Below are 27,169 nucleotides of genomic sequence, written 5' to 3' on the forward strand. Positions count from 1 at the left end.
TTGTGTATGAGAGAGAGGCGGGGGGAGCCATAGTCAGCGCAAGTCCGGGAAAGAGGCATCTGGCGGAACTGGAGTGGAACCGCGCATGCGTAGTTTAGTGTCAAAGCGAGGCGGTTGAGAGTGGAGCGGGAGGAGAGCGAGTTGGGAGTGGCTTTTCTACCAGGCTCTCGGTCGAGAGTGGCTGAGGAGAGAGTGCGCGTGCGTGACTGTAGTTGGGAGCGAGCGAGGGAGAGAAGCGAAGCGCAGCCGGGCTCGGGTGGTGGTTGGAGGCGGGGGGAGGAGAGGAAATCGGCATAAGGAGGCTTATTTCTCTGCCCCGCCCCCACAGAGGAAGTGGGAACACAGAAGGCGGCGGCGAAGACGAAGACGCCGGATCCGTCTCGGGCCGGGTGAGAGGCTGAAATGAGCTTCCCTGTGGGTCGTGGGCTCCTTTATTCGCAGCGCTTTTCCTTTCCCACTTCCTACCCCCCCCCAATACTAAAAAAAGTGGGGCTTGTTGTCGTTACAACCGTTGGTACTAATTCTCCGGAGGGGGGGGAGGTCTCCTTCAGCCCAGACTCCTATGGCTTTTCTTTTCCACACAGAAGTGAAGCGGGGAGGGGGGATTTATTTCACACGCCCCCTGCTTTGTGAAGTAGCTCCACTTTACCCCTCAAAAACTCCGGTGGAGCCCCTCCCTCACGCCTTAAATCAAAATCCATGATTGACTTTGAATTGTTGTGGGGATTGGTTAAGTGTCTTTCGGGGAGGGACCGGAGAGTTCGTGAGTTGTCAAGGCGGGACGGTCTTTCTCACTTTCCTCTTCTCTCCCAACAGGCGAAACTGGCTCCCAACGCCCATTGGATAAGGAGTCTTTTTATTTTATTTTATTTTATTTTACCCAAAACATGAAGGAGGATGTGCAATCTTCACAGTGTTGGAGTCCTGAAGCTGTTTCATCAAGCGAAAGGAGGCTTGTCCTGAAATGGTGCCTATAATCCTTGTTGCTAAATAAGTAGTATTGGAGTAGTAGGATTTGAATACTGCTGTCTGCCCTTTCGTTGTTTGGCACAAGTATCCTCCACCAGATGTTTTGCTACACCATCAAAAATATTGTGCTGGTGTGTTTTTTCCAGCCCCAAGACTGCCACAACTGATGGCTGTAGACCATCAATGTACTTTATCTAGTAGCATCTTTGGGGCCTTGCCATGTACTATGGTATGGTTATTATGAGCAAGAAATTTGCGATCAAATGATTCTTTGGCTTTTAAAGCTAGAGAAATAGACTTGAAAGAAGTTGTTCTACTTGACATTGGATTATTGTATACTGCATCTAAAAATTAAGGTCAAAAACTCTTTTTTTCTGTTGGTTTGCTGGCAGCATCAAAGTTCTCACATGACATAACTGCCGCAATTGTGTGCCTTTTATCCCTTTGGATCATAAAGCAAGGAAGAAAGGTGTTGGAAAAAGCCAAACTGTTGTCTACTCTGAGGTTTTGATACGGTTTTTGAGTTGCTGGTAGTTTAAAAAGCAAAGATGTCATTCTTCAATTTTCGTAAGATCTTCAAGTTGGGGGGTGAGAAGAAAAAAAAGCAATATGAGCATGTCAAGAGAGACTTAAATCCAGAGGACTATTGGGAAATTATAGGAGAACTGGGAGATGGTGCTTTTGGAAAAGTATTCAAGGTAAGAAATTTTGTTTTGTCTTATATTCCTGCTGTAATCCTGAAATATGAACACTGTCTTTGTCTATAACCTGTAACTTGGGAACATCTCATTATATCATAGAGATTTCATTATCCTTAGAATGATTTTGGTTGTTCTGTTGTTTACATCTTAGGGCAAACATGGTTTTTCTTTTGATCATGCCAGCCTTCCAACTCTACAGTTCTTTGATTCTATGAATTGTTGCAGTTTAGAATAATAGAAATATGAGATGGAAAAGTATTGGATCGTTTATCCACCCTTTTCCCCCTCTTTGGTATTGCAAAGTTGTTCTTGTTGGCTGGTTTTTCAACTATGACTGGTTTTGAATTTCATTTATAAAAAATAGAAGAGTTTCTTGCATGTATATATGCTGGATTCTCTTCATTTCACCACTGTCAAAATGCAGGCCTTACTAGATGCAGTTTGTTATGAAAGCATGAAATTAGTTTCTTTCAACAAAGTACATTGCTAGGGGGAAAATACTCAATTTTGTGTGTGTTTTTCATATAACATTGTTTTTGTATGACTTCTGCAAGTGCTGCTTATCACTTCAACCTTCCTTTCTCTAGATGACAAGCTGCTTTCTAAACAGTTGGCTTAGGCTTAGCAAGATCTTTATGAAGTAACTCCTAAAAGGAAGAATCCCATTCCTCATAGATACAGTACTATGCCTTTGGTTTTGAATTGCTGATTTATGGTGGTTGGGGGAATATATGTGAATATATGCAAAACAGCATTTTAAAGCACGAGCTCATCAGAGAGCAGAATTGGGAGGTTTGCATATTAGAGATTGGTAGAACAAGTATTAAGTGTTTTCAGGAAAAACACACTCAGAGGAAGCAATAATACAATTTTCAGGCATCTCATTCTTTAGTGCATGGTACTAATTTAACGAATTACCTTTTAAGGACATCCAGCTTACTGGTTGTCACTACATCTTATAAGAGCCAATTCTATAGTTTTGTTATGTACGAGGTAGTATACCTCTGTGTACCAGTTGTTGGCATTTGAAAGTAGGGAAGAATGTGCTCAGATCCTGCTTTGAAACTTCTTCTAGGCATCTTGTTGTTGCAGTGAGAATAGGTGACTGGACTAGATGGCTCTATGGTCTGATTCACCAGGGCTCTTCATATGATAGTATTTCAGTACTGTACTCTTCATTTTGGTGTGGGACTGAGATTGCCTTGTTCAAAAAGATCAAATATCTAGGAATTTGGATCTCTACAAATATATATATATATATATATATATATATATATATATATATATATATATGCAGGTTTTGGTGTCTTCGGGTGTCTTCCCGTGTAAGAGTCGGGGTGTCTGGGCGACGTTTCGACGAGGTCTCACTCGTCATCTTCAGGCTGGTGCTTTCGGCTTCTTGTTACTGGAACAGAGCAGAGTCTGGTGTTTGAGTTCCTATAAATACTGTTGAGGGGTGTGGTGTATAGCCTCCAACGTTCTGGGCAGAGAGGAAGTTCCTAGATTAGTGTGCCTTTTCTTCTTTTGTTCCTTAATTACTTGAGGGATATCTTGGGTGATTTCATGAGTGATATTCTGAATATCACTGGGTGGGTCATTAAGTGTAGATTAGTTGCTAAAGCTTTCGTGTCTTGACCTCTTGAGCTTGTGAAGAGTTTTTCTGAGAAGATGGCTGTGCTGCATTTAGTTGTGCTCTGGCTTGGCTTCGTGTATAGGGGCGAGCTATGGTTTTGTGCCTTGTGCCAGCCAGATCTGTGTAGGGATTGCAGGGGGGTGCAGCATCCGGAGGTGCCACTATAGTTTGGTTACTGGATGGAGTCTGTAATATGTCTGTGGAGAGGGTCTGGGTTTGGGTCTGGTGTGGTTGATTGGTGACGGCGTTCTGTGTGCCTCTGGTTCTGGTGTCGGTTTTTGTGGGGAGGGCTAATTTCCAGATGTCTGGCAGGCGGGACGTGTCGTCACGCTTGTTCATGTTGTGAGGGTGTTTCTCTATCTCGATGGCTTCCATGATTATTCTCTTGTGGTGATGTTCCATGTTAAAGAGCAATTTGGAATCTGCAAAATTAATTTCGTGTCCTGTTTCTTTCATGTGTTGGAAAAGAGAGGAAGTTTTTTCTTCTTTTTTGACGGCATTCTTGTGTTCTGCGATACGTGCATTTATTCGTCTGTTTGTTTGTCCAATGTACGTGGCTGGGCAGACTTTGCAGGGTATTTCATAGACCCCTTGGTTTTCCAGCTGGATTTTGTCTTTTGGGTTTCTGAGGATATTGGCTATTTTTTGGTTGGTGCAGAAGGCTGTTTTGATATTGTGTTTATGGAGGATTTTGCTGATTTTGTCTGTAGTGCCCTTGATATAAGGAAGGAGGGCCATGCCATTGTTTTCTTCTGTGTCTTGGTTTTTGGGGGGTGTTTCTTTTTGGATTAGCTTCGTAACCCTGTTTTTCTGGTATCCATTGGCGATTAACACATTTGAGAGATTCTGTAACTCAGTTGTCAAGTGGTCTTTGTCAGCCAGGCGTTTGGTTCTGGAGATGAGAGTCTTGGCTACGGAGTTTATTTGTGCAGGGTGGTGGTGTGATTGTGCATGTAAGTAGCGGTTGGTGTGTGTTTTTTTCCGGTAGATAGTGTGTCCTAGGGAGCCATCAGGTTTTTTGTAGATTAGGACGTCAAGAAAGGGGAGTTGGTTGTTGTCTTCTATTTCCATAGTGAATTGTATTTTGGGGTGTAGGCTGTTGAGATGTGTGAGGAAGCTATCTAGTTTTTCTTTCCCGTGTGGCCAAATTACAAAGGTGTCGTCAACATATCTGAGCCAAAGTTTGGGTTTGTGTTCTGACTTGTCTAAAGCATTGGTTTCAAAGTGTTCCATGTACAAATTTGCGATGACCGGTGAGAGGGGTGATCCCATAGGTGCTCCTTCTATCTGTTTGTATCTTTGTCCATTGTGGATGAAGTACGTGTTGGTTAGGCAGTGGTTGGTCAGGTCCAGGATGTATTTGGGGGGGTTGTATTTGTTTTGAATGGCTGTCAAGGCTTCATTAATGGGCACTTGAGTGAAGAGAGATACAACATCGAAGCTCTTTAATGGGCACTTGAGTGAAGAGAGATACAACATCGAAGCTCTTTAACATGGAACATCACCACAAGAGAATAATCATGGAAGCCATCGAGATAGAGAAACACCCTCACAACATGAACAAGCGTGACGACACGTCCCGCCTGCCAGACATCTGGAAATTAGCCCTCCCCACAAAAACCGACACCAGAACCAGAGGCACACAGAACGCCGTCACCAATCAACCACACCAGACCCAAACCCAGACCCTCTCCACAGACATATTACAGACTCCATCCAGTAACCAAACTATAGTGGCACCTCCGGATGCTGCACCCCCCTGCAATCCCTACACAGATCTGGCTGGCACAAGGCACAAAACCATAGCTCGCCCCTATACACGAAGCCAAGCCAGAGCACAACTAAATGCAGCACAGCCATCTTCTCAGAAAAACTCTTCACAAGCTCAAGAGGTCAAGACACGAAAGCTTTAGCAACTAATCTACACTTAATGACCCACCCAGTGATATTCAGAATATCACTCATGAAATCACCCAAGATATCCCTCAAGTAATTAAGGAACAAAAGAAGAAAAGGCACACTAATCTAGGAACTTCCTCTCTGCCCAGAACGTTGGAGGCTATACACCACACCCCTCAACAGTATTTATAGGAACTCAAACACCAGACTCTGCTCTGTTCCAGTAACAAGAAGCCGAAAGCACCAGCCTGAAGATGACGAGTGAGACCTCGTCGAAACGTCGCACAGACACCCCGACTCTTACACGGGAAGACACCCGAAGACACCAAAACCTGCATTCCTGTACCCGTGAAAATCTACGAAAGCATATATATATATATATCAATAATTATGTGGAAGTATGGATAGAGATAAAAAAAAAAGACCTGGAAATTTGGAGTAGACTAAATCTATTGTTATGGGGAAGAATCTTGACTATCAAGATGTCAGAGCTGCCAAAAATGCTATTCTTATTCCAAATGATCCCTATAATAAGCAGGACAAGCTGCTTTAAATAGTGGCAGAAAGTACTAGCAAAGTTCATATGGCAAGGCAAAAAACCTAGAATTAAGTATAAACTTTTGACGGAGAAAAAGGACAGAGGGGGCTTTGCATTGCCAGACTTCAGATTATACTATGAAGCTGTATGTCTTTGCTCGACAAAGGAATGGATGATTTTGAAGAACACAAATATATTGGACATAGAGGGGTGGGATAATAGATTCGGCTGGCAGGGGTATTTGGGCTATAACAGAGTGAAAGCACATAGAGGCTTCCTCGAGCATATAATTAGAAAATACTCAGTCTGGGAATGATACCAAAAAGTTATTAGAACCAAATACACCATGGTGGTTATCGCCTTTGGAGGCTTTTGCTGTAAAGAAAAGTTTGTTAGGATTTTGACATGGTACAAAAGAAAATGAAATAAAGTGAGAAGAAGCTGTTAAGAGGTAGAGGGAAGTCAATAATTATTATTTAAAGTATGCAAATATGCATAGAAAAATAATGTAGAAGACATATGTCAATGTAAAAGGAATTGCTGATGTGTATTTTAAATTGCAATAATATCATTTAAAAAAAGAGATTGCCTTGTTCACCCTGTTGGGTGACCTGTCCTGGGAGATGGAGGACTGTGATCCTGTTGATTCCCCTGAACCTCTCATTTGTTTTGGTTGGTAGTACTACTGTTCTTGCAATAAATATTTAATCTGTTATATGCCAGGTTGCACTCCCAGCATCAGGCTCATAGATTTGGGGGTGGTTCCTGGATCTGCCCTATTTATGCAGGTGCCTGTGACATAACTATCTGGTAATAAATTTTTTATTATTATTATTATTATTATTATTATTATTATTATTATTATTATTATTATTATTACTATCTTGCACCCTTTCAGTGAGAAATCAGATCAAGTCCCATTTGTTCATGGCTTAGTCACTCCCAGGTTGGATTATGTAAAGTATTCTACATGGGGCTCCTCTTGAACACAGTTCAATTGGTTCAGAATACTGCTGCGAAACTGTTATCTGGAGTCACCAAGAATTTGGTTGTACCAATTTAACAGCTTTTGGTTTCTTTCCAGGCTCAATTCAAGAGGTTGATTGGGCCTTAAATGCCCTGACAGCCTGGACTGGACAAATCAGCTTGAGGTTTGCTGTCCTTCTGCTGACACAGGTGCAGCTAGTTGGAATGAGAGAGGCCTTTTCGATGGGACGTTTATATGCCTCTTTATTACCTGCTTTCAAACATGCCTTGAAAACTGTTGCTTTCAGTGGGCATTTTTTAACTGAGACTTTTTGAATACAGTAGTTTGTTTGCTCTCTGCTGGTTTCATTAGCTTCTACTTGATTATATTGTTTTGTTTTTGTATTTAGCCACCTTAACTGCATTTGCATAGAAAGCCAAAGTGTAAGTGTTGGAATGCACGAAGCTAAATCTTTGTTTTAGCTTTTCATTAGCATTAAAAGAGGAACATAAAATACTTCAAAAAATCACTTTTACTTTTAGAAAATTATGGTGGAGAGATATAGCCCTGTTTAGGGAAGTTTTTAATGTTTGATGTTTTGATGTATTTTTAACCTTCTGTTGGAAGCCACCTAGAGTGGCTGGGGAAACCCAGCCGGATGGGTTGGGTAGAAATAAATTATTATTATTATTATTATTATTATTATTATTATTATTATTATTATAGCACAAGGACAGGGTGGGAAACCTGTGGCCCTCCAGGTATTGTAAGACTCCATCTCCCAGTAGCCATTGTCAGTATGGTTAGTAGCTAGGGATGATGGGAGTTGTGATTTAGCAACTCCCAGAACACCATATATTGCGCATCCTGATACAGCATTTCTGTGGAACATGGTTTAAAGTGTGTCTTGTATGACTCATTCATACAGTTATAGATGCCAATCTCCTGAACATATTGCATCATGTTAGCTTCTGGAAGTTTTGCACATGCAGTGCTATTCTCTTCAACTTTAGTGAAAAGTACCATAATTGTTTAAGGCTGTACTTTTGATATTTTAATCATCCAATTCCTTGCTTTAATCATGGAGTATGCTTTCATCTTCCTGATCAGCACAGAAATCTTGGATTCAGTATGGGATTAAGATTCATAACAGTAGAAAAGACTAGCTACGCTTATCTATTATTGCACATCAGACACAATTCCTGCAATGAGTTGAAAACAAAAACAACTAACTTCCTCTGTTATACACAAGCACAGAAATCTTATTAGTTTACATCCCACCTTTCTTCCCAAAGAAGCCCAAGGTGGCATATCAGTATACATAATAATACAGTTGATATTATCCAGGGTTAATAATTTTTAATTCTTCAAATCAAGGAAGTATGGTGTACATGCTGATTCTTGCCATCGTTCATTAGTCACTTATGAGCTGGGTGTATACCTCATGAGTAATCTGGAGTCTTTCTTTCACACTTCAGTACATGGAGTGTGTATGTAGAATGTATCCACCCATCCCTTTATAAGGCAAGTCATTTTCTCCAAGGTATGAGTTAATTCTTGTTAGCCTCAAACATTTATTTTAAGAGGAGGAAGCAAGGTACCAAAAGGGCGTATTAGCTGTTCGTGTATTTGCTTAAAATATGCTAAAATATATTTTTATGGTAGAAAAAACTCATGATTTCAGTTTTGTCTTGAATATAGCACTTCTAGGACACTATTTTCTGAGCAGTCTCCTAGTGCCATGGTTTGGGATTTCCTAAAGCCATTTTGTGGTTTTATTTGCTCAGATTTCAGTTTCTTTTTCATGCTGCATATTTATCTCTGAATTGAATAAGGAACTATGAATAAACTTTATAGATTTCTGCCATCTGTCAGTTTCTGTTTCCCAAGATGTGGAAATGACCATCAGTTGTACAGTTAAGCATTTGTTAAAACAGTAGTTAATTTTTCCTTCCAGCTGTCTGTTGCTATTCTCCACTTAATTATCCATTTTTAGTTTTGTGCCTTAGACTGGCCTCTAATCTCTGTAAATGATTTCTAGGAGACTTGTGGAATTCTGCAATAATAAGCAGAATGGGTAGAATATGGTTTTCAACATATTGATAGCATTTAATATACTTTCAGGACAGAATAAATATATATTAAAACATTTTACATTATAAGCCATAATTGAGCCTATTTTTAAAAAACCTGCATTTTGTTGGGTAAAAAAAAAAGGCATTCTGTAAACTATTATTTTCTGGGACTTGATTTACTGTCTAATAAGAGGTGATATCCAAGTTATGCTAAGAGTAGATAATTATTTAAAGCCATTGATTAATGGCTGGGCTCTGAGTGCTACCAATGTTAGCACCCGTGATTTTATAACAGGATACAATTAACTGTATCAAGGTTGCATAAAGGTATCTCTATAACTATTCATCTTATAACTGTATAAATAGTATAGTGCTTTTCATTTCTTTATAAAGAATGCCATTATGTTAGCAATGGGCAGGTTTGAGGTCTGTCTAGATTGGTGTGGGAAACCTCTGCCCTTGGATGTCCTAGTAGACCTATGAGTCCCATTTCCACCAAAGAACACTGACCTGCCAATCAGTTAACATCACTGAGTGGTATCGCTGGGCGTAGAGTTGAATTCCCCACAGTGAATGTATTGGCAAAGCAGACCCCACCCCCATGGGTCACCCCACTCACCTGTCAAAGTTGACCCACAAGGTAGCGGAAAGTAAAGGTCTGCTCCCCCAGCCAAAAAGATTCCCTACTTCTGGTCTAGATATTCCAAAGAGGAATATGGATTGGATGTGTATTGGGGATCCAGGGTTGTCAGTAATCCATCAATCAAAATGTTGTGGCCCTGTTGTGTTTATTTTGACTTTTTAAAAGAATAAGATAACTTCAGTTGAATTTAAAGTAGTAAATTTGATATAATTCATAAAAGCTAATAAAGGAAACCCAACAAAACAAGCTGAAAGTTGTGACATTCGTAACTAGGGAGAAGGGCACTGAGACTGCTACCCAAAGCAGTTCACTAACTGATATATGTGGAAACTTTTGCAGAATTCGTTGTTTCAGTATTTTGGTCATTTCAAACTTGATCTGGGTAAGAATCCAAATTAAATTCACTATAATTTGAAAAAGTAGCAGTTATATTAAACTAAATCAGATTTCTGGAAGCTTAGATGTTTGATCTTTCTTGTCATTTTATTGTTATGTGATGTCATCTTACACACTATTTCCTGAATTGAAGTGAACAAATGTTTCAAACTTTCATTAAGGCAATTTTTATGCATATGGTTTTTATCAGTAGGAAGAAAAATATTCCTCTGGGGCTTCTAATTGAGTTCTAATGGTAAGGAACCCATTATAATAAAAGCAAAACTTGCTCTTGGTGATCATATTACATGCTTGAACATTGGATAGCAACAAATGTTTGCCTCGGGTTACAGAATTTTCAGCCATTTCCTTTCTCCAGACTGAAAAGCTTTATATTGGCATGTTTTTATTTCTGAAGAAAGCATTATGAATAGGCTGTTCAGTAGACAGTGGCTGTTGTGGTTGGAAATGACAGAAGATACAAAGCAGATAAATACTGCATCTGACAAAGGGGCTATGATGTATGAAAGCTCATGTGACAATGCAACTGTTAGTCTTCAAGGTGACACAAAACACCCTGCAGCTCAATGATACTGAAGCAACCTAAGGAGGCATTCGTATGCAAAATTCTGAGTTGCATAGAATGCTTTATTAGCACATTGTGATGTTGACATTACTGCTTCCAGCACTATTTCCCTCTCCTCACAACTTAGTCAAACAAACAGGTTGTTCTTTTTAATTCCTCGAATTACAGTGTATAGTATAGTAGTCACAAAGTGCGCACATTTGTATCATGCAAAGTGTATTGCAGTTCTGCTCTCAAGATGTATGTGGAAATAATGTGAGGTTTGTATTCTAATACAGCCAAGAATATGGGATTAACGATATATAGATGTCAGAGCTGCCCTAGGTCCCAGCTCACAAAGGACCAACGCCACTTCGTTGTTATATACAAGAGTCTTTATTGAAGTTCAGTTTGTCTTTCACATCAGCAGCGTGCAGCTCTACGTCTGAAACTCTAGACCGCTGAAGCTCCATCTGAGTCTCCTCCCCCCCATACACCAGTTTAAGACCCTAGCCTTGCTCCACCTCTTCCTCTGCTCTTTCCTCCTCTGGGTCCTCCTGTCAGCTGGGGTTTCGCCCTTCCTAGACTCTTCTGACGCTGAGTCCCCTGAGTCTTCCCCCTGCCTCCGGTGGGCTTTAGGACCTGGTTCCCGATCCGGGCTTTCTGCTGTCCCGCGCGCCTGTACATTTGAACTTGGCGCGCGCGCCCAGCCGGCAACCTTCCTCCTGACCGTTACACTGCTCCTGTCACTGCTTCCCCCACCCCCCAGTGGAGGTGTGGTCAGTCTCGACTCCTCTTCTCTCCCTCCTGGGGGAGATGCTGGCTCTGATACCTGGGACTCCTCCCCCCCACTACGCTCTGGTGGGGAAGCTGGCCCTGATCTCCAGCTGCTGCTTTGGGAGTCCCCGCTGGCCCCCCTTGCCCTGACCATCGGTGCCTCCTTCTGGGAATCTTCTGATTCGCTGGAGGAGCTCATGGAATCTCTAGGGTCACTGCTATACCCCCCCTACGCTGCCCTCCGATTCTTCCCCTTCGCTCTCCATTTCCTCTCTCCCCTGTGCCTCTGTTCCTGAGGCCCTGACAATAGATTTCTTGGCGGTTGCTTTAAAATATTAATTTATCTGTAGATATGTTACCTGTGAATCTAAGCCATCTTTTTAAAAGCATTAGTATAATTTCTTCTGCTTGTTATGAAGACATTTGTCCTGGGACAGCAGAGCTGTGTACTCCAACTCTGCCTTTTGCACGGGGGCCAAAGGCCATTGGGAGGATGCACCCTCTTCCTCTTATCATGGTAAGGAGAGACCAGTCTGAACCCATCAGCCAGTAAAGGAGCAGCTACCTCCTTGCCACAAAGAATACTGAACAACTCTTGCTTGCTCAGGGACAGCAAAACTGTAGGAAAGTATGGCCTAGTCTCATCTACTGTTGGGGAACTAATACAGATGAGTGGATGTTGATTATTTCAGTCAATTGTAAGCCACTGTCAATATTATTTGATCAAATGACAGGGTGTCAATCTTATTGGAACAGGCAAAAGTAGCATTGGGTCTAAATCTGGTTTGTGTGCATGCATATGTAGAGTACATAATTATTAGGCAATAAAGTTTTGCAGTGGTTATAAAGAACCACTAGGGAACATTTGTACTGATTGGCTCTTTGGTATGTGACCAAAATGGCAACATTAGAGACAGCAGAATAGCATTAGAATGGTAGGATGGGTGGTAAGGTGATAGTGCTTTTTCCATTGTAGCATTTTGATTATGGATTTTTCTTCATAGGGAGGCTTGCCTGAAAAAGATTAAAATCTGTTTTTGAATTGTCATCTTAAATAGATTGGAAGCCATTGGCAGTCATTTTGAGACTGGCAAGCTGCTTCTTCTTTCTTTTTGCCCATCCTCATTGGGAGCCTAACTACTTAATTTTGAACCAGATGCATTGCTTAAAGACAGCCCCATGTATATATTGTATAAATGGAATGTGACCAGAGCATAGATAATTGTAAGTCTTAGCTGCCTGCTGGAAGGCAAGCAGCAATGAGATTAGATTAAACTTCATTAGGCACAGTCCATGTTTTTGTTAGCTGAAAAATAGGCAAGAGGAAGGGGATAGTGAGAAAGTTAATGTGGCAGTACATAGTCCACAAAAGTATTAGGCTTTAACCTTTCTGTGCAACAAAATGGAGATACTTTGACAATTTTTGAAGAGAAGACTAAATCCTTGGGGTGCAAGATTTGCTTTTACTGTCCTGAAATTTTTAGTAAAAATGTCAGCTGCTATGAATAACTCCAGGCAGAAGTTGTACTTTCTCCACTTCCAAATTCTTTTCAGGGGATTCCCTTTCCCTCCACTCTCATCCCAATTCTACATAGGAGCTTTCAGCTGAGCCTTACATACTAAAGCAGGATGGTGAATCTTTGGCCATCAGTTGTTGTTGGGTTCCAACTTACATTGGTTCCAGCTAGCTGAATTAATGGCAGTTGTGGATGGCAACCTCTTAAGGATCTTAAGTAAACGTCACTCACCCTCATGCTTCTCATTCACTTGGCTCCTTTCCCTTCACTCTGCCACCACCCACTAACTATCCTGTCTTGGTTTGCAGTGGAGATGGTGCTTAGCACTGGACAGTGCTTTGGTAAATGCATGCAGCTTCTTTTATCTTTGTTCCAATGTTTAAAAAGTCATGCTTTTAAGACAAAGGGCAATGCATGCAATCTCCTTAACACTGTCATGTGTAACACAGTGTGTCATAGTGAAACAATTGTGTGCATGTGTGAAGCCTGCGGCTTCTAACATTGGAGCTATTGACTTTGAAGCCACAAGGGAGAATAAGCCCAATACATAGTTTCTGTTGCACTGTTGTTTTGGGAAGTACTTTGGAAATGGCATGTAAAGTTCTATCCTGCCTGCATTAGAGTTGTCTGGATGCCATGGGGGGCAGGAAAGTCTGATAATTGCATTGTGTGCCCAGATTTCCTAATCCCTTGGTTCTCAAATCAGATGATTGGTCAGGATGCACAAAAGTGTCCCAAGCACCAGCAGTATTTACACTAAAGTTATTTTCAGAGTGATGGCAGACGGAAGAGATAAGATGAGGAGAAAGAATAAATAGTGTCTGTTTGCAGGAAGGGTATTGACCTGGCTCTTGTCACTTTTACTGATAGCATGATTTCCCAAATCTTTGACAGATACAGTAATACTAACCAGTGCAACAGAAGAAAGAAATCTGTGGAAATATTGAAGAGGCTATTTCCATGTACTTGATTGATGATGGAAAATCTGCACCTAGTAGGGGCAGACAGTTAGAAGGATATATAAAAGGCAAAAAGTTAAGGAATCTGTCCCTTCAGTGCAATCCTGTCAACATCAGCCCAGAAGTATAAGTGCCACTGAACTAAATGGAGCTTCCCCTCAAATAGAAAACTCTAGGGTTGCAGCCTTAGGGTCAAATTCAATCATCCCATTCTACTAGCAGTGCAAACACTCCCACTGATGCAACAGGGCTGGTACTCTCTGTATCTTCTTTAAATCTGCTCTGGAGGGTCGGGAGAGCCTGCCCCCAATAGAATTCCATGGGGAGGAGATTGTTACCTAAGCAGTCTCCATAATCCTACATAGAATTTCCTAGTCCACTCTTAATGTATTGCCTGTTTCTTTGTTTTAGCATTCTTATGTTAATAAGAGTTTACCCATTTGAAAGAAGACATTTTGACCCAAACATAATAGTTACTTTAATATAGTCTTAAAGCTTGATAATTATGGATAAAATATTAACACTTGCAGAATTATGTTTAGGTGTGTTGCCTTTATGCATATAGATGCAGTACATTTGGTTTCTTAATTTACATCACATTTAAGTTCGAAACTCAAAGTGGTAGAACACAGTTATCACCTCTTGGAGAAAAATCTTCTCAATTCTGCGTATAATTGTGTTCTGTTCTGCCAACAGCAGCTTTTATAAAGGTGCTCTTGCATCGAGTCTGTAGCATTCAATCTATGGTCCTATTAAGCTCAACAGACTTGTAATACTGTATTTTTACTATTTGGAAATAATGGAATGTTTTCAAATTCAACTAACTTCAGATAGGCCATTCAAGGGAGATAAATGCTGTATGAAAACTGTTTAGATAATGTTTACTACATTATATTTTTCCTTATAACCTAATGTTTTCTGGTGTTTTAGTGGTTTATTGATGCTTTACTGAATTAATTTTCCTTTTGCATGTTGTATGTTGCCTTGATAAACATTTACGAAAGCAGACTATAAATACATACATATATGCATAATTAAAATATATGCTTATGATTTTGTGCCATGAACTATGCTACGTACTTGTAACTTTATAAATTAAAGTCTTGACACTTATTCAACATCAATGCAGTTTTCAAATTAGACCCTGCTTAAAATTATTTGTAAATTGTTGTTTCTCAACTTTTAAAGTTGATTTTAATTCTGTGGAAGGAAAAATGAATCACTGAGAGATAAATGTGTTTGCCTAGTACACATTCTTGTATAAAGCCTCTTTTACAAGTAGTACTTGAAAAGCTAGTCATGCAGTTTTGTTACTTGTTTGTTGGCCTATTAACGAGGAAAGCATGTGAGATGGTCCTGCTGGTAAACTGAGAGTTAGAATGTGAGAGGAATAAAGTGACAACTTTAAAAGTTGTATAATATGCTTGCGGAAACTGTTGGAAGTTAGCCTAGTCATTTTTTTTCACTGATAAGATTCACTTCTACATTTATATTGATGCTAGTTACTACTTCATAGTTCAGTGAAACTATGGAAGAAAAACAACTTTTGTTTTGTTTTGTTTCATTCCTCAAGCTTTTCTGCAACTGTATTCACAGTTTAACCTCCATAATCGTTTAGTGGAGACCGTACTACACAATTATCTGTACACAGATTTACTCTTGTGGCATAACACAAATATTATTTGCATTCACTGTCCCCATGTCTGATCTCTAAGGTACAAGACTCTAGGCTTGATAGATGTTCTTGAGTGCTTGAAAATGTTTCGGAAAACAAGAAGATCTGAAAAAATTCCTAAAACGAAGAGGTTATTGCTTTGTCATGCTTTACATGTGGACGGTCCCAGGTTAAGTCCTATACACCTCCAGTTTAAAGTATCTTAGCAGGTGGCTGAGTTGGAAAGACTGAGATCTTGGAGATCAGTGTGACTGTACAGAAAGCAATTCTCCACAGAAAACAAATACTGGCCCTTAAGGCTATGGTCTTTAGATGTGCTGGTTTATTTTCAGTAGTTTATAATGATGGGTTTCCCTACATATAGAACAGGGGTAGGAAACTTTCATCTAGACCAGGGGTCTGCAACCTTTAAGACAAAAAGAGCCACTTGGACCCGTTTCCGAAAAAACAACAACAACTGGGAGCCGCAAAAACATTGCAACATTTAAAACAAATATAACACTGCATATATTGTTTCTGGCCTTAATGCTATATATACAGGATCGTGCAGTCAGCTGTCAATCTCAAGAAAAAAGGACAAATTAATAGCTAATTAAAATATTTAATTTACAACCAGGTAACCAGGTTAATGGGACTTTTGCTCCTGAACCTCAGTGCTCAGTGTCTGCACATCAGGGCTGTAAGACGTCACCTTCATTTTCACACAGGCTTGCAAGCTGTCATCTGTGAGGCGTGATCGGTGTTTGTTTTTAATATAGTTCATGTTGGAGAAGACCTGCTCACATACATATGTGGAAGAGACCAAAAAGGCCATCGAGTCCAACCCCCTGCCAAGCAGGAAACACCATCAGAGCACTCCTGACATATGGTTGTCAAGCCTCTGCTTAAAGACCTCCAAAGAAGGAGACTCCACCACACTCCTTGGCAGCAATTCACCAAACTTTCACCTGCTTAAGTTTAAAAAGGGGCTTCAAGCAACTAAAAAGGGGCTTCAGGCAACTAACTCCACGTGGAATTCCACGCGACCGCGACTGCATAATCAATGCCACAAAATGCCAAAGAAAATTAACCAGGGCCCCAGTGAACCATAAATCATAATCAGTGCCTGATGTAAATAATAATTAATAATGAGGGCCCAATGTCATCCTCGTCATTATAAAAATAATCCCTCTCTTCGTGCCGCCCAGCCTCCCAAGAAAAAAAACCCCACTTCAAACGGTCACAAAGCACAAATTCCACGCGACCGCGACTTGCTATGCCCAATAATCAATGCCCCAAAATGCCATAGAAAATTAATCAGGGCCCCAGTGTACCATAAATCATAATCAGTGCCTGATGTAAATAATAATTAATAATGAGGCATTCGTCATTATAAAAATACCGTATTTTTCGCCCCATAGGACTCTCCGTCCCGTAGCACGCACCTAGTTTTTTGGGGGGGAAATAAAGGGGAAAAAAATCCCTTTATTTCCCCCCCAAAAGCAGGTCGGGGAAACCGAACCAGGTCGAGGAGCAGCGGGATGGCGGCACTGCGCCTCCCTGCTGTCCCCCGAGCTTGTGGGGCTGGCCGATGTCTGCCCCACGCAAGGGGCGCTCTGCATCAGGGTGCCCCGCCCGCCGGGCGGCAGGCTGCTATCCGCAGCGTAGGGAGCCTTGCCGGGAAGTCCGGCAAGGCTCCCCACGCTGCGGATGTCTGCCTGGCGAGGGGGGCGCTCTGCTTTAGGGCGCTCCGCCCGCCGGGTGGCAGGCTGCTCGCCTCCTCCCCTCGCCTCCTCCCCTCGCCACCGCCCCGGAGCCGCAGCAGGTTGCCGACCCCCGATCTAGACCCTTCTATGGGTATGTGTGTATGATGATATAAAAAAGATTCACCATTCCTGATATAGATCAGTAGTATTACATGACACCTGGGTCGGTTATTAGGCCAGCAAAAATACTGGCCATAGCTTACAAAAGCAAAATCTGGACTCCATCACAGTAACAAAAATCTAATATGAGTGGAGTATTGTTGGTTGATTTATTTGGTTTGGTGCATCACTTCCTTTCCCAATACTTTGAAGCTGCATTGTGAGTCTGTCATTCACTCAGTAAAGCATTTGCAGTAATTTCGGGAGGCCCACTTACAATCTGGAATGTTTCATGCACAAACCACATTGAACAGCCATTGAAGATCAACTAATAAAGTAAATGAGATGCTTTCCTTTTTTTAAAAAAAAAGTCCAGCATCTCTGAACTATGGTTTCTGCGACATCTCCTCCCCAAAATTAAATTACCAATGCAGTTATACAAACCACTACAAAAAAATAAAATGAGCATTACAAATTGAAGTGATAGAAGTCAAGCTGCAGATTTGCTTCTTGCAGGCATACTAAATAGTTCGTTACTTTCTGTGGGCAGCATCTTCCAGCCACAGGGGACTTAAGGTAATGCTACTATAGAACTGTACTATTGAAAACGACCCATAGTTCAATCTCTTCCAATGCAGGAATCTCAACTAACATTCATGCAGCTGCTGGGTGACCTTGGGCTAGTCACACTTCTTTGACGTCTCTCAGCCCTACTCACCTCACAGAGTGTTTGTTGTGGTGAAGGAAGGGAAAGGAGCGTGTTAGCCGCTTTGAGACTCCTTCGGGTAGTGATAAAGCGGGATATCAAATCCAAACTCCTCTTCTTCTTCATGACAGATGGCCATACAACCAGTGCTTAAAACATCAAATGAAGGAGAGCCCATCACCACTGTTCCACTGTCAAACAACTCTTACCATCAGAAAGGTCTTCCTGAACTTTAGTTGGAATCTCCTTTCTTGTAACTTGAAGCCATTTCTGTAGAGCAGGAGAAAGCAAGCTTGTTCCCTCTTCCATGTGATAGCCACCTTGAAATATCTCAAGGGCTATCATATCTCCTCTCAGTCTCTTTTCTTGGCTAAACATACCCAGCTCCTTCAACCATTCCTCATAAGGCTTGGTTTCCAGACCCTTGATCATCTTCGTTGCCCTCCTTTGCACACGTTTCAGCTCGCCAATATCCTTTTTAAATTGTGGTGCCCAGAACTGGACACAGTACTCCATGTGTGGTCTGACCAAGGCAGAATAAGACAGGACTTCCCTTGATCTGGACACTATACTTCTGTTGATACAGCCTAGAATAGCATTACCTTTCCCCCCCACCCCACCCCTTTCGCTGCTACTGCATCACACAGTTGACTTATGTTAAGTGTGTGGAATTACTACGTCTCCTTTTCCATGTTACCGTATTTTTCCATGTATAAGATGCCCGCATGTATAAGATGCCCCGAATTTTGGGGGACTAACTTTAAAGAAAATGAGGGGAGATGGCCCAAAGTTGTTGAGCTTTTTAAAGGGGAAATTGCACTTGTGCCATCACCCCAGCAGGGCTGTTGCTGGGGGTTGGCAAAGTGGGCAACCGCTCCCCCCATGCCACTGTGGGCAGGAAGCTCCCTAGAGTGTGGGCCATCAACCAGCTGACTGGCACACGCAGCTTCCCCTCAATGCAGCTGCGGGAAATGCTCCCCTGAGCACACGCTTCCCGCAGCGGCATTGGGGGGGAGTTGCGTGCCCGCCATCTAGCTGGCTGGCTGGCAGCGCGTAGCTCTCCCCCCCCCCCACGCCACTATCTGTGTATAGGACAACCCCAGTTTTTTGACATGATTTTTGAGTCAAAAAACCTCATCTAATACACGGGAAAATATGGAATTTTGCTTTGGTGGTTGATCTGTTCCATGTCACAATAGGCCAGGGTTGTGACAGGACATCTGCCCTGGGTGCCAAACAAGCAAGTAAGCAAATAAGTAAATAAATAGTTTTCCATCCATCCAAACTCACAGCCCAGTTAGTCTTTCCAACACTCCAGCTCTCCAAACCTTTAACTTTGCAACTGATGTTCACATTTAAAGGTGAACCTGCAGCTTCCACTCTGAATCATTTGCTGCTGTTTTGACAGCTCTTGCAAATGTACAACTTTTGTTTGTTTGTTCCACTGATTTCCTTGATATAAAAGGTAAAAATGAGGTGTGTTTCATTTTAGCTTAGAAAATGTCAATAAGACCCATGGAGCTACTGGAAATGTGAGGGAAATAATATTCTTAACCAGACAAGTGTGTATTTGTTTTAAAGATATACATAAATATGCACACTAATAAACAAGTCAATATAACAGAATAACATTGTCACATACAGGAAATTTACATGCAAAGATAGGGGAGAGGAGTGGAAGATTCACTTCCATAATAGTCAAGGATATGGCAAGGTAAAAGTCAAGTTTATGTCAACAAATCTTTCCAAAAGGAATTCTAGGACACTTTGGCTTAATGCCCTCCATAGGCAAATTAATACATGAGATGAAAGAAATCCAAACTGCTTTAAATGCTTCAGGTTATTGCCAGTTTTGTATATATAACTTTGTGGGTTGTAAGTAACCATGTCTGGGAGGAAGGAAAAGAACCGCAACAAATACACTGGGTAGTCTGTTGCTAATGCTGAAGTGGTTGATATGGAAACGGCACTCAAAACAGTAGAGGCATGTAATAGCCATGAAGACAGATGAAGCCCACAAGAGAGCCAAAGCCCACAGAATGCACAATGAAACGCTGCATTTAGCCTGACACCATGTTAATGCCATCATGCTTTACAATATCCACCCCCTAACAACAACAAAAAACCCAAGAAGTTGAGTATTTCCGATTTTATTGGTGGCATTTCTTCCTGGTTGTATCCTCACAACTTCGTTGACTTGTTTCCTGGCCTGTATTTGGCAACCTGTGTCTCTCTGTGTGTGTTTATCAGTGATGTAGAACATCACACTAGTTCACAGTTTTGCCTTCACCTTATGTGTCATTTTTTTACTTGTGGATGTGTTTAAACTTCTACAAGGAGACAAAGGTGTACTTTGTGTCTTAGGTCTTACATATTATGTGAGTTGCTACTTTCATATGCAATTCGTCTAGGATTAACCAGAAACAAGAACATACCTCCACATTCAGATGTGGAAGACTTAAGCAGTGTGTAATATTACCTTAAAGTTTTCCGTTGTTTATCACCCTCCCCTTCTTTTTGTTGCCTTCAGGTACCTTAGTAATGCAGGAAGGAATCAACTTGTAGACTGTTTTCCCCACTCCCCAAAGAGTCCAGTAACAGTAAAAGCTGGATGAGAGATGAGACAATGAATTAGAGGGCAATTGAAACATAGACATTTTACAATGTTAATGCTTCTTTGTAGAGTCTGTTGAAGATGGGGAAGTGCTCATAAAGTTATATAAATTGGAACAAGTAAAACAACTGACCAGAATTTTGTTTCAATGTATTTTCCAGGCTCAGAACAAAGAAACAAATGTGCTTGCTGCTGCAAAGGTGATTGATACTAAATCTGAGGAAGAACTTGAAGACTACATGGTTGAAATTGATATCCTAGCATCCTGTGATCATCCTAACATTGTCAAACTTCTAGATGCCTTTTATTATGAAAACAACCTTTGGGTAGGTATTTGCTGTTGTTCAGAGCCTGTACTTTAGGAAAAGATGTGAAATTACAGTGTCTTTATGACTTGACAAAACAATGCTTCAGTACAATATGGGTGTTTAATTAGTACTTTTTGTTTGCATATGTACAGTTTGTTGACAGTGGAGGAAAGGGTGCTTAAACCTTCTGGAGTGTAACTTTAGACCTAAATATGCTTGCTGTTAAGGCAAAAGCTTTTGCTAGAGATCTCAATTCATAAAATAAGATATTTTACTTTAAATTTATATATTTATTTAAGAGTACTTATATCTTGCCCTTTCATTGTAAAAATCTTTATGCTCTCAAATGTGATGGATTGGGCTTTTATTTTTGCCAGCCTAGGTGAAAGGAACAGATAATTTTCACCAACTGACAGGTGGGCGGGTAGCGCTGTGGTCTAAACCACTGAGCCTAGGGCCTGCCGATCAGAAGGTTGGCGGTTAGAATCCCCGCAACGGGGTGAGCTCCTGTTGTTCGGTCCCAGCTATTGCCCACCTAGCAGTTTGAAAGCACGTCAAGTGCAAGTAGATAAATAGGTACCGCTCAAAGGGGAAGGTAAACGGTGTTTCTGTGTGCTGCTCTGGTTCATCAGAAGCGGCTTAGTCATGCTGGCCACATGACCCGGAAGCTGTACACCAGCTCCCTCAGCCGGTAAAGCGAGATGAGCACCGCAACCCCAGAGTTATCCGCAGCTGGACTTAACGGTCAGGGGTCCCCTTTACCCTCCTAAGTGGGGGAGAGATACACAGAGAGCCTGACCTACACTAGGCAGGCCACACTTTGTTTACTGTGGCTTACTACATTCAGAAAATAATGGGGGTATAAGCCTCAATCCTGGGTTTCCAGAATTTTCGTGGAATTTCCCCCCTCAAAAGTCTGTTGCCTTCTTAAAATTTTAGCTAATGGGGGAGTTGCATATTATAAGGTCAATTTGTTAAATCTTAGAATTCTAGACCAGTAGGGGAGGGTTGTGAGACCTAGAGAAAGTCCTGAGGACCAGATAAGAGGCTTGGAGGGCCACATTCAGCTGTTGGGCCTGAGATTCCCCACCCTGGTATAGACCAGTGTTTCCCAACCTTTTTTGGGCAAAGGCACACTTGTTTGATGAAAAAAATCTCGAGGCACACCACCATTACAGCCCCGTGACGTCAGCGCGCAGCGTCACGCGGGGAGGGACGCACGAAAGTGTAAGTTTCAATTTTTTCCCTCCCCCTTGCCAGGGAACCTCCAAGCTTTGGGGGTGGGGGGGGAGGAGGCAGCAAAGCGAGGGACTGAGGGACTCCTCCAACGACAAGGGTTGGGGAAGAAGAGAAAGGGCTATTCTGCTCCAGTCACGGGAGGGGAATATGTACTGGCCCAACTGGTGTGCGGTCTTCGGAAAGTGGGGTGCGGGAAGGAAGCCTAGGCTCGGGGTCCACCGACCTCGGCGGAGAAAGGCAACAACCGGAGCCGATGACGAGCCGGCGCGTGCGTGCAGCGGCTGGCCTCGAGCTCGGGAAGCTGCGCACGGCGATGTTGACACGGGGCATGCGAGAGCTTGGGGGGGGCGGGAGAGAGAGAGAAAGAGTTGGCAGCACCAGGCGCTGTTACTTATTGCGCTGCGGACGCTGCCAGCAACTGCGGTGGTTGTGCAGCGGCCGCTGCCGCAGAACGTCCTCGTCAGTCAGCTGAGCTGCCTGGCGGTGTAGGGAGCCGAGGGGCGGGGCTTCCTTTCTGAAGGAGCTGAGGGTGGGGGTCCTCCGGCGCCTTCGGCGAAACGGCGCCGGCCCAGACCGCTTCTAGGAGGCTGCCTTTGTGCACGACGTAAAGCCCTCTTTCCCTCCCTCCAGCCCCGTGTCACCTGTGGAAAAGGGGGCTGGATCCAGTGACGCAACTCGGAAAACTGTTGGGGAAGCCAGAGCAGGAAAGTGAGTGGGAGGCGTCGCCGCCGCTTTAACCCACGTTTCCTTTTTGAAAGAGAAACTTAAGTCAGTGTTTCCCAACCTTTTTTGGACTCGCCCGCCTCCCTCCAGGCAACATCTCGCGGCACACCAGGCAACATCTCGCGGCACACTAGTGTGCCGCGGAACACCGGTTGGGAAACACTGGTATAGACAGTTCTGCCCATAAGCGTTGCTCAATTTAATTTAAGCATATAGCCTCCCTAGAAAGAGTGTTTGAGGGTTGGGCTGGGACAGGAATTGCAGTGTTTTTCATTGTGTGCCCACACATTGTAACAGTAACAAAATGCTAGGTTCTCTATTGTTGCTGCTTGCTAAATATCAGATGCAGAGTTCTTCATTTCTATAAATGAAAGCAAGCAATATGGCCAGTAAAAGCCTGCCATCAACAAACATTCACAACCCAAAGAGGAAAGGAGAGAGTGACTGATTAGTCAAACACCAGAAGCCTCAAAATGTTGATACACTTGAGTGTTTCAGTTAAATGTATTGTAAATTTAAACAGGGAAAACAGGTAGAGAAAAGTGGGACTCCACAGCGCCATCTGGTGGCACAATGTTATATCACATATATAACACATAAAATAGTTTTTTCTTTACCCATCTAGCTGAGTCCTTGGTTAGGGGAGTTTTGATTTATCTTCTGTGCTCTGACTAGCCAAAGTTAAATCTCAATACTTGAAAGTTTAAAAATAGATTATTTTATTTTTTATATGCAGATCCTGATTGAATTCTGTGCTGGTGGTGCTGTAGATGCAGTAATGTTGGGCAAGTACAATATTACGTTTTGCAAAAGAAAGCTACAATTTTGCATATTAACAGTTTGGTTATACTGTGTACCAAAATCTATCTGTCTGTCTGTCTATTTATTTATCTATTTTCTGCACTGCCCTTCATCTGAGGATCATGGGGTGGTTTACAATATAAAAACACAAAAAATAGCATACATACAAACAATAACAATAACCATACCACACCACACACAGTTTAAAAGGCCACAGATTGTTTAATTAGCAAAAGGCCTGGGAGAAGGGGAATGTTTTGCTTGGTGTCGAAAGGTACGTAACAAAGGCACTAGGTGTGCCTCCCTCCACAAGCAGGGAGCCGCTGCAGAAAAGGCCCACTCTGTGTTGCCACCCTTCAGACCTCTCATGGAAGAAGCACGCAAAAAAGGGCCTCAAATGAGGATTGCAGGGTTCAGGTTGGTTCATTTGGGGACGGGCGGTCCTTGTGATTTTAAACATTTGTATACATTTAACACAAAAGATACTACTTACCAAATCTACCCTAGGAATTAATTTAGTAGTTAAAATCCTTCCAAAATAAAAAGCTTTTGTCACTCCTAAGAAAGGCCTTAAGGAAAGAGTAGTTTCTGATCTCACTAAAGGAGTTCATTTCAAGACCTCTTGAAAACCACAGTAAAACCCCCAAAAGAGTGTTACTTCATCCTAGTTACCAGAGCAGCAGGACTTCTTGAACTTCCCCAGTAGGCCATTCTTATCTCTCATTTTAGCTTTGATGAGAAAGCTGGAGGCCAGAATAATTTATGGAACTTTAATAGTACTGTTCCTTCTGCAGCACCTCCCTTATTTCACTCTCAGCCACCTCCATTTTGACGGGTGTATAAGATAAAAGAATTCAGGTGTAAAAGTGTGTTGCCAGTTCTAATATGTGAGAAATGTGCTCCAGATAAAAAAATTGTTTGGAAAACAGTGGGACATATTTTTTCACAGTGTAGGAATTCTGCTAATTTTTAGAATTTTGTTATGATTGAATCTGATTGAATTTGAACATCTTAAACAAAAAAACCTCAAAAGTATTTTATGAGGGCTGTAGCAGCACTTTGAATCTTGGAAGAAACTGATTGCTCACCACAGAGTATGGGGATCCCTTGACCCTCCAAATGTTGCTGAATTATCCATCATTGGCTATTGATCATTCTTGCTGGGGATGATGGGAGTTGTGGTTCAGCAACATTGGGGGGGGGAGGGGTAAAGGTTGCCCATGCCTGGTTTAATATATTTTCTGGACACATTTTATATATAAGAATATCTATAGTTAAACTGTTTTATTTTAATGTATTTAGTAGCAAACATACACGTACACACAAGTATCATGATTCAGCAATGCTGCAAAATGAAAAACAAGACAGCATTTGAACTATTGTGGATATAAATATCTATGACATAGCGTTTACATTAAAACAAAGAAAACAGGTTCCACTGCTTAGTGTTGCAAGACTTTTATTTTAGCTGTTTCTGAAATACTCCTTCAGGAACTTGAAAAGCTTGTAAGTACTTTAAGGTACTTGTTTGGAAAGTCTGAACTTACCAACTTTGAACAGGCTTATTCTCTCTGTGTCTGGAATGAATAGCTAGGGTGATAATTTCAGGAGCTTGCAAGTTTTTCAAGTTCCTGAAGGACTATTCATTCCAAAACACATAGAACTATAATAAAAGTCATGTGACCAGTAAGCATCAGAGCCTGTTCTCATTTTTGTTTTGATTCTTCGTGGTGCTTCTTTATATTTCTTCACACTGTGGCTTCTACATTAGCTTTCTCCAACCTCGTACCCTCCTAATGTGTTGAACTACAAGTTGTTCACTCCAGTGGCCAAGGTGACTGGGGGAATGATAAGAGCTGTAGTCAAACACATATAATCAACACTAGGTTGGAGAATCCCGTTCTGTTTGATCAGCTTTTAAGACTTATCAGGTTGAAGCAAATGTTTATTAAAAAATGTGAATCAATGCAATCTGCAAATGATGGTGTTTATTTTCTGAGAGTATGCTTTTCTTGTAGAACTTGAGAGGCCACTAACCGAGCCACAGATCAGGGTAGTTTGCAGGCAGACACTTGAGGCGCTCCACTATCTGCATGAAAATAAGATCATTCATCGAGATCTAAAAGCTGGCAATATTCTTTTCACATTGGATGGAGACATTAAGCTAGGTGAGTATTCCTCTTTTAAAAATTTATCTTGGATGAAAAGAGATTTCATGATGTATTATTTTCCAGCTGGTATAAGTAAGTTTTGTTGCCCTGGAAAATAAACAATTTAAGTAATTATTGTAATTACATTTGACAAACTTCCTTTGGATTTCAGACCATTTCTTCGTATTGTACTGAGCTACCAAATGCTTGGGAAAGATTATAATCAAGGCATGCTATCAATATTCATTGCCTTTTTTTAAACCCCAGCATTTGGCAGTCACAGATAAGGTTCAATCATATGCTACCCTTACAATGTGGCTGTTGCTTCTCCATGGTCAGGTGCCATGCCAAGAAACCCCATCATATCAGCTAAGGTTTCCATGTGGGAAAATAAAAACGCCAGCTGTCCACTCAATGGAATTCCTTGATTGGTCAGAAGCAATAACCACTGAGATAATATGAATGGCATGCTTCTGAATACCAGTTGCTGGGAATCACAAGTCAAGTGAGGAGAGCACTGTTACACTCAGTCTCTGTTTGCAGGTTTCTCGTAGGCATCTAGTTGGCCGTTGTAAGATGAAAATGCTGTACTACATGGGTCTTTGGGCTTAATCCAGCAGGACTGTTACGTCCTTATAGGAGCAATATATTTTTAATCCAACTTTTAAACAATTGTTTGTACTTGGTTTTCAATACATACTGTGGGAGTGGAGTCAATATGTAAATTATTCATTGAATGCCAAAGTACTTACTTTAGTCTTAAGGAATAAGATGTGCCTATTTAGTTCCAGCATTTTGAATATTTGTACCAGCAAGCAAATGCCTTCCGTTGTTCTGTAATTTGTTTCATTGGATTATTAGGCTCCTTTTAGATTATTATATATAGCTTTATTTCATTCTCACAATAAATCTTTAAAAATAGTTTGAGCTTAGATCTTCAGGGCAGTGTCTGCCTTTCACCCCTGCTTTTTGTGGTGGCTTCTTGCTGTTTGGTCATAACTTAGCCCACTAAGATGTTTAAAGGCCATTTTAGGAAATCCACATGAATGTGTGGGGATTAAGGAATGGACATACATTTCTTTTCTTCCCAGATTGAAACCATTGACTTAAACTGAGGAACAGCTTCCTCCTCAGTTTCATTTACTATTTGCATCTTTAGGCAGAACATTTCAGTATGGGCAAACTGGCTTCTTAAACTCATACGGCCAGATTCAACTACAGTGGTACCTCGGTCTACGAACAGTCCTGTTAATGAACGCTTTGGACAACAAACTCTGCAATACCGGAAGTGATGTTCCGGTTAGCACACTTTGCCCCAGAAGACAAACAGAAGCTGAACACTGGCAGCGGGAGGCATCATTAGGGAAAGCGTGTGCCTTGGTTTAAGAACGCTTTGGTCTAAGAACGGACCTCCAGAACGGATTAAGTTCGTAACCCAAGGTACCACTGTAGTCCAGTTTATAAGCAGAAGTCAGCACAAGGACTCCTGCT

At 41.7% G+C, this 27,169-nt stretch overlaps 1 protein-coding gene across 4 annotated transcripts in view; it reads left to right on the forward strand.

Moving 5' to 3' along the window:
* The first annotated feature begins 253 nt into the window (after positions 1–253).
* SLK (STE20 like kinase) overlaps positions 254–27,169 on the forward strand; it is a 51,319-nt gene continuing 24,403 nt past the window's right edge. The window contains exons 1-5 of one of the 4 annotated variants that reach the window (XM_082225256.1): positions 254–389; positions 817–1,667; positions 20,619–20,783; positions 23,464–23,512; positions 25,547–25,696. In XM_082225256.1, the coding sequence (XP_082081382.1) occupies positions 1,518–1,667; positions 20,619–20,783; positions 23,464–23,512; positions 25,547–25,696 (514 nt within the window). In that variant the 5' untranslated portion in view covers positions 254–389; positions 817–1,517. Of the gene's footprint in view, positions 390–816; positions 1,668–20,618; positions 20,784–23,463; positions 23,513–25,166; positions 25,697–27,169 lie in introns of those variants that run through there. The other 3 variants (XM_082225254.1, XM_082225253.1, XM_082225255.1) reach the window with 3 other exon arrangements.

Source organism: Podarcis vaucheri, assembly GCF_965113315.1.
Source record: "Podarcis vaucheri genome assembly, chromosome: 5".
NCBI lineage: Eukaryota > Metazoa > Chordata > Lepidosauria > Squamata > Lacertidae > Podarcis > Podarcis vaucheri.